The 11384-nt window shown below is 37.3% G+C and overlaps 2 protein-coding genes across 5 annotated transcripts; both read right to left on the bottom strand.

The window, feature by feature from the left end:
• Window positions 1-535: 535 nt before the first annotated feature.
• Window positions 536-8035, bottom strand: LOC147565621 (protein CNGC15b-like). 3 transcript variants are annotated; one of them, XM_086652114.1, is made up of 10 exons: window positions 7933-8035; window positions 4334-4633; window positions 4184-4241; window positions 3944-4019; window positions 3198-3732; window positions 2467-2679; window positions 2086-2378; window positions 1878-1989; window positions 1549-1785; window positions 536-1363 (listed from the first exon to the last, which is right to left on the bottom strand). In XM_086652114.1, exons 4-10 carry the CDS (start codon window positions 3970-3972, stop codon window positions 713-715), a joined length of 2070 nt encoding a protein of 689 aa, XP_086508240.1. In that variant the 5' UTR covers window positions 3973-4019; window positions 4184-4241; window positions 4334-4633; window positions 7933-8035; the 3' UTR covers window positions 536-712. The 3 variants fall into 3 exon arrangements, with proteins under 3 accessions (XP_086508240.1, XP_086508241.1, XP_086508239.1); XM_086652115.1 differs by lacking the exon at window positions 7933-8035 and having other exon boundaries at window positions 4184-4226; window positions 4334-4631; XM_086652113.1 differs by lacking the exon at window positions 7933-8035 and having other exon boundaries at window positions 4184-4633.
• On the bottom strand, window positions 4540-9896 carry LOC147565620 (30 kDa ribonucleoprotein, chloroplastic-like). 2 transcript variants are annotated; one of them, XM_086652130.1, is made up of 5 exons: window positions 9463-9874; window positions 8990-9091; window positions 8350-8682; window positions 8046-8141; window positions 4540-4633 (listed from the first exon to the last, which is right to left on the bottom strand). In XM_086652130.1, exons 1-4 carry the CDS (start codon window positions 9799-9801, stop codon window positions 8076-8078), a joined length of 840 nt encoding a protein of 279 aa, XP_086508256.1. In that variant the 5' UTR covers window positions 9802-9874; the 3' UTR covers window positions 4540-4633; window positions 8046-8075. The 2 variants fall into 2 exon arrangements, with proteins under 2 accessions (XP_086508256.1, XP_086508255.1); XM_086652129.1 differs by lacking the exon at window positions 4540-4633 and having other exon boundaries at window positions 7817-8141; window positions 9463-9896.
• Between the last annotated feature and the right edge of the window lie 1488 nt (window positions 9897-11384).

Here is an 11384-nt window from a genome sequence, read left to right as displayed (position 1 = left end):
CATGACATGAGATTAAACTAGGAAAATATAACAAGAGGGTCTAGATGGAGAAAAGGAAAAACTGAAAAACTAATCGTGTACTTGGTGATTAGGACACATTAGTAAACATATCTTTTGAAAATTGAAATTCTTATAACATTGTTGTAAAACAAGGGTAGTGTTCCTCTTAATAGGTTAAGCACCTTTCCCTATTGAGGCCTTTTAAAATCGTGAAGCTTATGTGTGAGAAAGCGAACAATATCACTACCAGCCCAAAAGGCTGGTCCGCACCATCCAATAACAAACATAACTTATTGCCATTTTTTTTGGTATATTTGGTGCACAATAATGAGTACCAACAATTGTGAATCAAATGACTCATTTTGTGGTATAACCAAACACAAAAGACTTGGGTGGAATTCATCCCTCAGAACCCCAATTCCTAGGATTTCAATTACCCAAATAAACTGATTCCTGACAGAATCATAAGAAAACTACATTTTCCTTATTTTCCTTCATCAAGGTAGAGACCATTAAAAAAAAAAGGTAGAGACCATTAACTTAAACCCCAGAATAATCTGATTTGCATTTCAAGTTGAAGTAATCCGTATTTAAAGCTGAATGAAACATGATAAGCCAGTAATTTACCATCAAAATGTAACTTAACTTTTGTCACTGGAAGGAGTGAAAACATATAGTTCAACTGAAACTAACCAAAGACAACTCTGTTCCTTCACTCATAATCAGGCTCCGAAGGCTTCTGTTCTGAACTTCCCATGGCAAAATTCACCCTTCTACTAACGGATCTAAACTTCGGTATAGAGCGCGTTGCGTAAACAGGTAGGGTCGTCTTTGGATTCAATGTCCCCTCCGTCCTTGTCAGGCTCTCATGGGCCTTGAGCTCGGCGATTAACTTCCTTCTTTTAAACCCACGCCAAGCCGCTTGTATGAAACATGCTGCCCAAGTCCGCCATTGGGGCGAGTAGAATCGCAATTTATGCACAAGTTCTTTACTATGAAGTCTACGAAATTGAAGAACTACAAACTTCAAGTCTTCTGCAATGAGTGCAAATGCTTCTACTTCGGATACAGATTTTACTGTACGGGTCGACAATGGGAGGGTGTCACTTGAATGTGGCTCGAGGGCCCATGTTAGGAGTTCTTCACCACAGAAGTCACCAGGCCCAATACGACATGAATTGAAGAAATCAGCCCGTCCGCCATTGGTTGTGTAAGAATTAAGATGGCCTGTAATGATAAATAACATCTCATTGACAGGATCACCTTCACGTACCACTTTTGTATCTCGGGTACATAACTTCGGATTTAGTCTCTCGCATACTGCATCTAAAATCCTCACGTCCATCTGATCAAAAAGGGGTACCTGTTTTTACACCAAAAACGCATGAGTGATCAGTATAGTTGTTTCACCAAAAATCATATAGCCAACTGGTATTGTTTGGGCTTCTATGAGCCATTCGGAAAGTGCTCCTATAGATACTACATGTTTTTTTTACTTGTCTTGTAACAATTTGAATGAAAATTAAGTAGCGAAGAGATTCAACTTACTTGGCGAACTAGATCAAGACATAAGTGTCGTTTAATATCTCGGCGGAGGCCTTTTGGTAGGTCTTTGAGGATACCTTTTTCGTTAACACCTCGAGTTGCTGTCCATTTAAATTGGTAGTACCTTTGAATCCGACGCCTCAGCTCCAAAGGTAGCTGTCTATGTTGCATCCATTGCTCAGTGTCTGTTCTCTTTATTCTCCACTCTTCGAGTCGAAGAGTCCGAGATTGCAAATATGTCTATGGATGAAGAATTACTATGACCATTTAGATAGTTCTATAAGATATAGGAAGAACCCCTAGAGGAGAAAATTATGGATAGATAGGCTTACCTGCATATTCCCAATAAGCAGGGATAAGAGAACCAAACCGGTAGTGGCGACCATGAGAACAAAACAATTTTCGCCTGTATAAGTGCTCGTCTCAAGATTCTGTCCTATAGAGCTACACAAGTAGATTAGAACACGGGTAAATTGAGATAGTACAGTTCAGGAGTTTAATACTAATTCGTGAGAATGCAACTAAGACAAAACGTCTTACCTCAGAGTCTGAAAACCCCACCAAAGACAAAAGAAGAACTTCCGAAAGAATGACAATGACGTAATGTCAATAGACAATAGATATTCATATATTCCATAGTTGATGAAGTCATTACTTAGATTACATAGTTCAGTTATGTTACTAGATCGAAACCAAGCAACCCTATCTGGATGTTCCATATTTCGACAGTCAAAAAAACTATCAAGACAAGATGCACCATCAAGATTACAGACATTACTCCAACAGAATTCTTGACGTTCAACCGATAAGAGGTACCAACAAGCTCCTGCTGCCTTTAACGTGTAGAAAAAGATGAGTTTAAGAATTACCTCAAATGAGATTCTAGTTTGAATGGAATTAAGAAAGAAGATTGAAACTTACATTGCTTGCTAAGATATAGAGCATCATGTTATAAGCAGCTCCAACCCATGCTGTCTTCGTTACAACAGTGCTCGCCTTATTGATCTCCGATGATAGTGGAAACATAATAAATAGCCTCGGTACATATTGCAAAATGATGCTACATGCAAAAACAATTCTGGTATTTGTCATTCTTGAAATACTTGCATTGAAAACTGTAGTCCAAATTAACACCTGCAAAATTTGAAGTTTCGTTCATGAGATGGAAAGACAACCTCAAATCAACCCAACTCAGACACTTAACTTGAGAACTCTGAGCAACGGTAATAAGAGAGTCCATGGAAACCCAACGCGGAATTTCTTGAATCAGGTAAGAAAAGAGGCATCTTAACTAAGACTCCAATAAAGCTGGTGTCTTTTTTAATCTGACTTGCCTGAGTGTGAAGTATCTGGATCTGAGTTTGACTTGTTTTGGTCAAGGGTCCAATAGTCATTTCAAGTTATTTCATTCAACGAGCTCTTAACACAAAGATATATTATGTCTTACTTGAATGGACCAAAAAATTAGCTAGACACAGCCATCCGGATGTTAGTCGCACGGGTCGGATAAAAAACAAACATCCGAAACCTGACTCGAGTCAATTCAGATCTTCAGATGAAACAAACACCTCCTAAGTCATCACATTGAAATTGACCGAGACTCAACTAGACTAGGCGGAACCTTGAAAATAGTTGAGAAGCTTCGTATCTACCTGTGGAACCGGTAGTGCTGCTATGAAATCAAGCAAGAAGCCGTTGCTTAGGTACCTTAAAGCAATCTTCACAGGATCTACAACAAGTTGTCCCCTCCCAAATACACGAGATGAAGGGGCAAGATAAGCTGTTCGGAAACGAAGAATTATCTGAACTACATAAAATATATCGGTCAAAGACCTGAAAATCATGAGGATTACTTTAAGGTGTTTCTCCAGCTCAATGCACATCTCCTCCCGAATAACCAACAAGAAAAAGAATAATGGGTCAATGAACAGTGAAAGTATACAGGCAACTAAGAAAATTCTGTTCCACTTTCGAATGAATGGTCCTTCAGGATCGAATATCTTCTTCAAATTCTTAATGTCTTCAGAAAAGACGCCCAATCGTACTATAGATATCCCGAGCCAGCCTAGTTTCCCAGGTCCGTCATTCACCACCAGTCTTGCACTTGATTCAGGTACCTGTATGGGCTCAATCTTATCCTGTCTTCTGCTTGAGGAGAAGTTTGAAACTTCAATATCATCATGATCTCTGGAATCATGTGAAAAACAACTCAGATACTCGAACCAGTCTATCAATATATATATATATATATATATATATATGCAGAAGTAGTCCCTATAACCCGGAAAAGTGTTCATTACTTCATTCTATTGCTGAATCCATATAGGGACATTTAGGGGCATGATTTTCTCCATAAATGGAGCTGGAAAATAGTTACCGGGGGATTAAGATGACTGACCTCATGGATGTTGATATAATATGCGCCATGGTTAATCAAGAAAATTATTAAGTCAATTAGTGACCTCGATGAACTCCTGCACAAGAAAGATGGAGCTTCACAATGATGAAGAAAAATTTACGGAATTTAATTACTCAGACAGAAGATCTATAAGATTCTACAATACTTAAACTATTAATTTCAAAGAAGAGCTAAAAAGAACAGAGTTGAAACATGAGTAAAAGAAGGTAGAATTCTAACCTTCGAAATGTCAATATTTATCAGGTTTCCCTCTGATCAGCAACTAAAGACAAGAAAGCTTAAAAGAAGTAAATCAGAGGCCCAAAGTCATTTCACATGAAAATATCAAATTCAATCGAATAGTTCAAATTTCAGAAGTCGGACTCATACCGATTACCCAAGTTGGAGAAAAGTTTTAAATTTTGATTATGTCGGCGATCAAATCCTGCTGCTCAGAGTAGATTACTTGAAACTCTCTCAAATATTGAAGAACATCAACAAGAGTAACATATAAGCGATTCTCCGCTACTCAGTTATGAGTATAGACCTCTTTTTGCATCTAACTGACTGAAACCTTTGCAACTCCTAACAATTACCTTACTCGGTTTTGAGTACACCATTTAGTTTTAGCGCGCCATTTCACCCTTTTCAAACAGTCATATATAAGCACACAAAGACGTGTATGTATATCTGCAACATACCTTGGTTGTTATTGTGATTTGTGAGTAAGAATTTACAAGGTCATTAGAAGAAGACTTATTTCATTTCAGATATAGTAAAAAGGAGGATTTTGTCATATACTCATTATAGCATGTTTATTAAGCCAATAAAGATGAATAAATTGTGTGATTCCATTCTCCTATCTTAAGCAAAAAAACAATAATTAATAAGAATCTTCATTTAGATTTCCTTCCCAGATTTACTCAAAATGTACAACTCTTGATACTCCCTCTAAACTCTTGATACTCCCCTCCAGAAATAAACATAATTCTAAATCTTTCTTAATTATTTCTTTCTAAAATTTCTTATATTTACTAATTGATTAATCATTTTTTTTCTCTTACTATTTATTTCTTTAAACTAATAAATTCATTGTTATCTTTATTTTCTATCAAATCTTTTATGTATCAGTGTATCACCCTATCAGTTATAGAATAATTACTCAAATTTTCTCCCTAGATGTGATATTCCTTCCTACTTATTACTTTTGATTTTCCTCAAAAATGTTCAGCCTACAAATAGTTAAAATTTAATTAGTCCCTTAATTTAACTCTGAAAATCTTCCTACTTTATGTTAATTACAGATTAATTACTACCACCACCATCAGCATCCCCATCAAATCTAGAAACACCACTATGAAAAACTCCGTACAATAAAAAATCAAAAAATATGGGTTATTTCCCAAATTGCCCCCAACTTTGTGACCAGCTTCCTGCCTGGCCCCCTAGATTAGCAAAAATACCCGTATGGCCCCCTTTTGCAGTTATCTTTAACTTTCCGTTACTCTCTCTCTCCTCCATCTCTTTTTCTCTCTCTGCCACATCATCTGTTACGCCACCTCATCATCTTCTCCGGTGAAGGTCGCCGACCGGCAAATTTTCCGGCCGGCGACCTTCAAACATAAAAAAAAAAAAAAAAAAAATTCTCTTTCTCTAAATTTGTTTTTTGTCTCTCTCTCTAAAAAAAAACATTTTTTTTTATTTCCTCTCTTCTTCCTCTTTCTCTCCCCCTCTCTTCTTCTTTCTCTCTAGACCTCCGGCGACTTCGCCGGAGGTAGGACAGACTTTCAAGGTCTGTTTTGATAGTTGAAAAGAACAGATCTTGAAGGTCTGTTCTGTTCCACGAACTGAACAGAAATCTGTTCTGTTCTTGCACAAAGAACATAACAGATAGATTCCACGAACAGAACAGATTTCTGTTCCGTTCTGTTCCGATCTATGTTCCGTTCCGAACAGAAAAGATTTCTGTTCTGTTCCGATTTCTGTTCTGTTCCGAGATCTGTTCTGTTCCGAACAGATCTATGTTATGTTCTGTTCCGAACAAAACAGATCTATGTTCTGTTAAAGAACAGATCTCTGTTCTTTATTTATATGTTTAGAGAGAGAGAGGGATATGAGAGAGGAAGAAGAAGAGAGAAAGAAGAAGAAGAAAGAGGAAGAAGAAAGAGGAAATTTTAAAAAAAAAAAGTTTTAGAGAGAGAGAGGTGAGAGAAATTAAAATTTTTTTTAGGTTTGAAGGTCGCCGGCCGGAAAAATGGTCGGTCGGCGACCTTTGCCTGAAAAGACGATGAGTTGGCTAGAAGATGAGGTGGCAGAGAAAGGTTATGAGATGGAGGAGAGAGAAATGTTGACTGGTTAACGGTGTTATAACGGAATCTCAAAAAGGGGGCCATATGGGTATTTTTGCTAGTCTAGGGGGCTAGGCAGGAAGCTGGTCACAAAGTTGGGGGCATTTGGAAAATAACCCAAAAAATATCAACAACAAGAATATTTCACTACCAGCACAAAAATGTTTTAGTAAATAATATATCTCTAACCACTCAACCACAACGGATGAACTATGACAAGAAGAACAAAAATTTTCAAATAAAAAACTTCTGTCGATTATGGAGTCGTATCTCCTATATCTGTTCGACTATCTCTTTTTGGTCCACTGTCATAATTAATATAAGAGACAACTGCTAGCATGGAGCACCATACACAATAATCCAAGATAATGAAGCTCGTAAAGAAAGAAATTTCTGTAGATACAATGAGATTCAAACAAAGATCTTCACAAAAAAAAAAAAAAAAAAATTGAAACCAAGCGAAACCATTTTCATTCATAAGTGATTAAATCACAATGTTACATGGATGATAATTCTTATTTCTCCCCTCTGAAAACTTCATGAGAGTTACATACCTTTAAATGTAAAGTGCCGCATAAAGAAAGAAATTGTCTAGACACGACTCAAAAAAATGACCCTAAAGGTCGAAAGATGAAAAGATCCTAAAGATCGAGAATGAAAAGACCCTAAAGGTCGAGAATGAAAAGACCCTATAGGTCGACAAGATAACTGGAAAAAAAAAACTAAACCAAACACCGACGCTTTCACCGGAAAACCGTCACCGTCGCCGGAAAACCGTCGTCGTTGCCCGAAAATCGCCAACGTCGCCGAAAAACCGTTGTCGCCATAGTATCAAATATAGTGAAAGACACCACAGATCGCACCACCATACCACTGAACCCACCACCACCGCCGCCATAATCACAACCCACTTTCCACCATAACACCACCAACATGAACATTACCACCATCATCCCACACCACCACCAATTATAATCCCAACACCGCCACTAATCACCCCTCCACAACCAGATTCGTCCACTATCCCACCACTAAACCCGCCACCACCACCATTCACCACTACCCTCATTCCCCACCACCACACCACCACCATGACAGCAACACTAAACACCACCACAAAACCTTCGCCACCATAACCAGATCATTCCATACACAAATCTCAACACCACAAAACCATATTAACAATAAAAGAGAGAGAAAGAGGGAAAAGTAGAGGAAGCCCTCGCCAGATCTGGCGAGGGTTTAACAAAACAGAGACTGATAGAAGAAAGAGAAAATTTATCTAGGCGGCGCCACCACAATCGCTCCGCCACAGAGCAGAGAAACCGTCTTCTATCACTATTCATAAATTGGGGGGCAGGTCTTCACAATTTTATCACCCACCAAAAGTGCGCATATGAAAATAGATGTTGGTTCACATATGAAAATACCCACTTCTTTTTTTTTTTGTTGAACTAAATACCCACTTCTTGGTAGAAAAAATTAAGTTGAAACTTACATAGTGTCCCATTTATGCCCAATTATGTTATGGAAATCAAAATTAGCATCTTATTTCTTCCGAAAAAGGCTAAGATTACATTCAAATTCATTTAAGCTACAACATATAATAGAACTTAATTAAACAACACAAAATTCTGGCACCTGAAAGAAGACATGATGGACCTATGTAACCATTTTAGGTAGCAATGGCAGCACAAAAACGACTTCACATTGCTTTTAGTAGTAACTTAATTGCTCCGAGCTTAGATTTATACCTAAAGACTTCTTGAAGATAGATGCGAAACTCAGAATTCACGCCTTGGTGGTCTTGCTTCAGCCTCACTAACCCTAATTGCTCTGCCATTCAAATCCTGAACCAAAGAACCAGAAGGATTAGATATTTAAAAGATCATGTAGTATAGAACAAGAGAACTTGCAATGTCCGCGAAGAAAATGGGTCGAAGATATTTTCACAACAACATCAACCGCCAAATAGGAAAGTGTAGAAGAAAGAAAAGCCAAAAACGTAGACTAGCATCTAGTAAATTGTGTAATATATTTAAGGTCCAAATTACTTACAACTCCATTTAGAGATTCAATTGCGCTGTTAACCTCTTCAGCAGAGCTATAACTGACAAACCCAAAACCCCTAGATCTGCCACTTTCCCTGTCGTAAACCACTTTTGCCTCTGTGACTTTTCCTTGCTCACTGAACAAAGTCTCAAGTGCTAATTCATCAACACCCCATGAAAGGTTACCGACGTAAACCCTGTGAGAGGAACCAGAACCGGATCCACCTCCAAAACTTGATCTACCTCCAAAACTTGATCCACCTCGAGATCCTCTTGATTGAAAATCATCTTTTGGAGGAGGAGGACCAGAATTTACCCTTAGTTGCCTCCCATCAACTTCCTGTCACAACATAATATCTTAATTAGAAAGAGACCATACCTAAGGTGTTTACTATCCATAAAAAAAAAGGCCACTACTAGGGCGGAGGTAATCGTCGCGGGGCCGAAAAAAAATGCGAGAAACTAGTCAATTTAGTTTGACCCAATTGACTTTATTAAGTTAGAGGAGAACAACCTAATCTAAGGACTTTAAAAACCTAGCAAACATAAAACAAAAGGATAGGGTTTAAGCAAGAAGAAAGATTTCCTACTTCAATTAGTAAAACACAAATGATGATAAAGACTATTAAAGCATGAGAAAAACTTACATAGCCATTAAACTGTTGAACTGCAGCTTTGACTTCATCTACAGAAGACATTGTGACAAACGCAAATCCGCGGCTTTTTCCAGTTTCCTTATCGTAAATGACCTGGTCATCATAGGCTACCAAGTTCAGTTTATAATAACTCTGTCTTATCTTTTGTACTCATTTTAGGTGAATATTGTGTTTGTTTAACAATGTAATTAGGGTTCAAGTTCAATTCAACCAAGTTATATACAAATCAAGAATGTCAAATACAACTACTTTTATACATAATTGAACAAATGAATGTTCAAGAAAGTACAGATACACAAAAAGGTCCAAGCTTTGCTATGGCATCCAATGTAAGTTGCAAGATATAAATGTTCTTAAACCCTAAACCCCACATGTATAAACAAAAAATGGAATTCTTAGTTCATGCAAATTTCAAACCTAATTGAAAAGAATTAGTAAGGGATTTAGTAAAGAAAGAAACAAACCTCAACCATTTCAACAGTTCCTGCCTGTTGGAACAAATCAGCAAGTTCAGCACTGTCAACACTAAAGGGAAGATTACCCACAAATATCTTCAAGTCAGGGGAGTAATTAACTTCTTCTTCACCGGAATCCTGGTCGAGTTCTGAGGAAATAGCTACCTTAGTAAGGAACCGAGAAGATAAGGATAGGTACCGGTTAGAGGATGAAGAAATGGAAATGGGGTTTCTCCTAAGGGTTAAGAGAGAAAGAGAAGGAAAAGAGAGGGAAGAAGGGTTTTTAGTTTTGGATAAAACTAGGGTTTTGAGAGAGAGGGATGGAAGGACGAGGGAAGAAGAAGCCATGACTAGTAGTTGGGAAAAATAGGATTAAGCTGCTCCTGATAAGGTTGAGAGAGGAGCTAGCTATTTGAGAGAGAAGAAAAGATGAATTTCGTCAAGTGTTTTTATAGAGTGTAACGGATAGGGCTTAACTTAGTTAAAACCCCTTGTTTACAATATATTTACCTTAATACCATAGATATCGAATTTTAAAACAAGAAGATATTTTTATTCTTTTGGCATGCAACCCGTGATTACACTCCTTACCGGGTAGGGCGAACTAGCATGGATACATGATATAACATCATACAGCTAATCAAACTAAACCGATCTGTCTCTCTCTTCTTCTTCCCTCCTTTTTCTTTCTCTTTCTATTGAAATACCTCCATTGATGAGACCTTCAGCGAAGAACAACCCCTTCCCCGAATGCAAAAGGGGTCTTGCTTGCCAATCTTTTAGATGCATGTTAAGAATTGTTTTTTTTGTTACATAGATCCCAAGTGTTATTTTTCTCCTTAGTTTGATTGTGGAGAAATCTGAAGAAGTTGGGACATACTGAGAGTTTCATTGACACATAATTCAGCATAGTCTAAATCTCCTGATTGAATCAAGCATATTATTTGGAATCCCACTTCAAAATCATTTGAATTTTTTTTTTTTTTTTTTTTTTGGTAATTCCATTACAATTGGTATTGATACATCATAGATGTGATAAGCTCAATTACTACCCATACAAACTCAAACAAACCGGGTCTATAGCCCATCTAAACCATGGCCTGAAGCCCATCTAAACTATGGCCTAAAGCCCATCTACATTATTATTAATACCCTAATAATCTCATTTCAAATAACCAAAGATTCCACCTTCTCTGGTGATTTGAACCTGAGACCTCCAGGGGTTTCTGGAGTTTATGTCAACACCTTGGACCACTTGGGTTACCAACTGTTGACAAATCATTTGAATTTCAGAGTCTCTATTGTTGGTAATAAATGGTGGTGCCTATAGAAAATAATAAACCAAGGGAATTCTCTAGGTGTTCCGTGTTATTGCTAAGTGCGCAACTTTTCCAATAAAGAGAATTTTATATACACTCACTCACACTCAAATTCGGGTTCACTTGGCCATTTTGTCTTCTTTTTTTGTGACTTGGCCATTTTGTCTTGACCGAGATAAATTTCACTCACAATCATTGATAAGTCAATATTAGCCAAGCTGATTAAAAATCCTAAAATCTTCCGCCACTCCCAAAACCTGGAATTCCTAAGCTAATTCTTTTATTAACCACACTCAACACTTAAAAGTTTTTTTGTCGGTGGAATAATCATGAAATTAAACAATTATCTTCCTCTAACATCATATTCAAATTATTGAAGCTTTTTATTGATGTTTTAATGGTGAAAACAATGGAAGATTGAGAAATTTCACCTTCTTATTTTGATCCAAATGAAATTATAAAATCGGAAGAATCACCCACTAAAAATTATTATAGTAACATCCCATGAATCCCTGTTATAAGTTTTTCTTTCAATGAAAGTGGTATTATTTCTTGAAATGCAAAAAACTTCATGAAGGTAACCTATTAGAAGTACCAGTCCGACAGATTGCA

This window comes from Eschscholzia californica, unplaced genomic scaffold (genome assembly GCF_041429995.1).
Source record: "Eschscholzia californica isolate CP2 unplaced genomic scaffold, dmEscCali1.0.p SCAF_1, whole genome shotgun sequence".
Taxonomy (NCBI): domain Eukaryota; kingdom Viridiplantae; phylum Streptophyta; class Magnoliopsida; order Ranunculales; family Papaveraceae; genus Eschscholzia; species Eschscholzia californica.
Note: the sequence above shows the minus strand (reverse complement) of the source record. Positions and strands in the feature narration are given on the sequence as shown.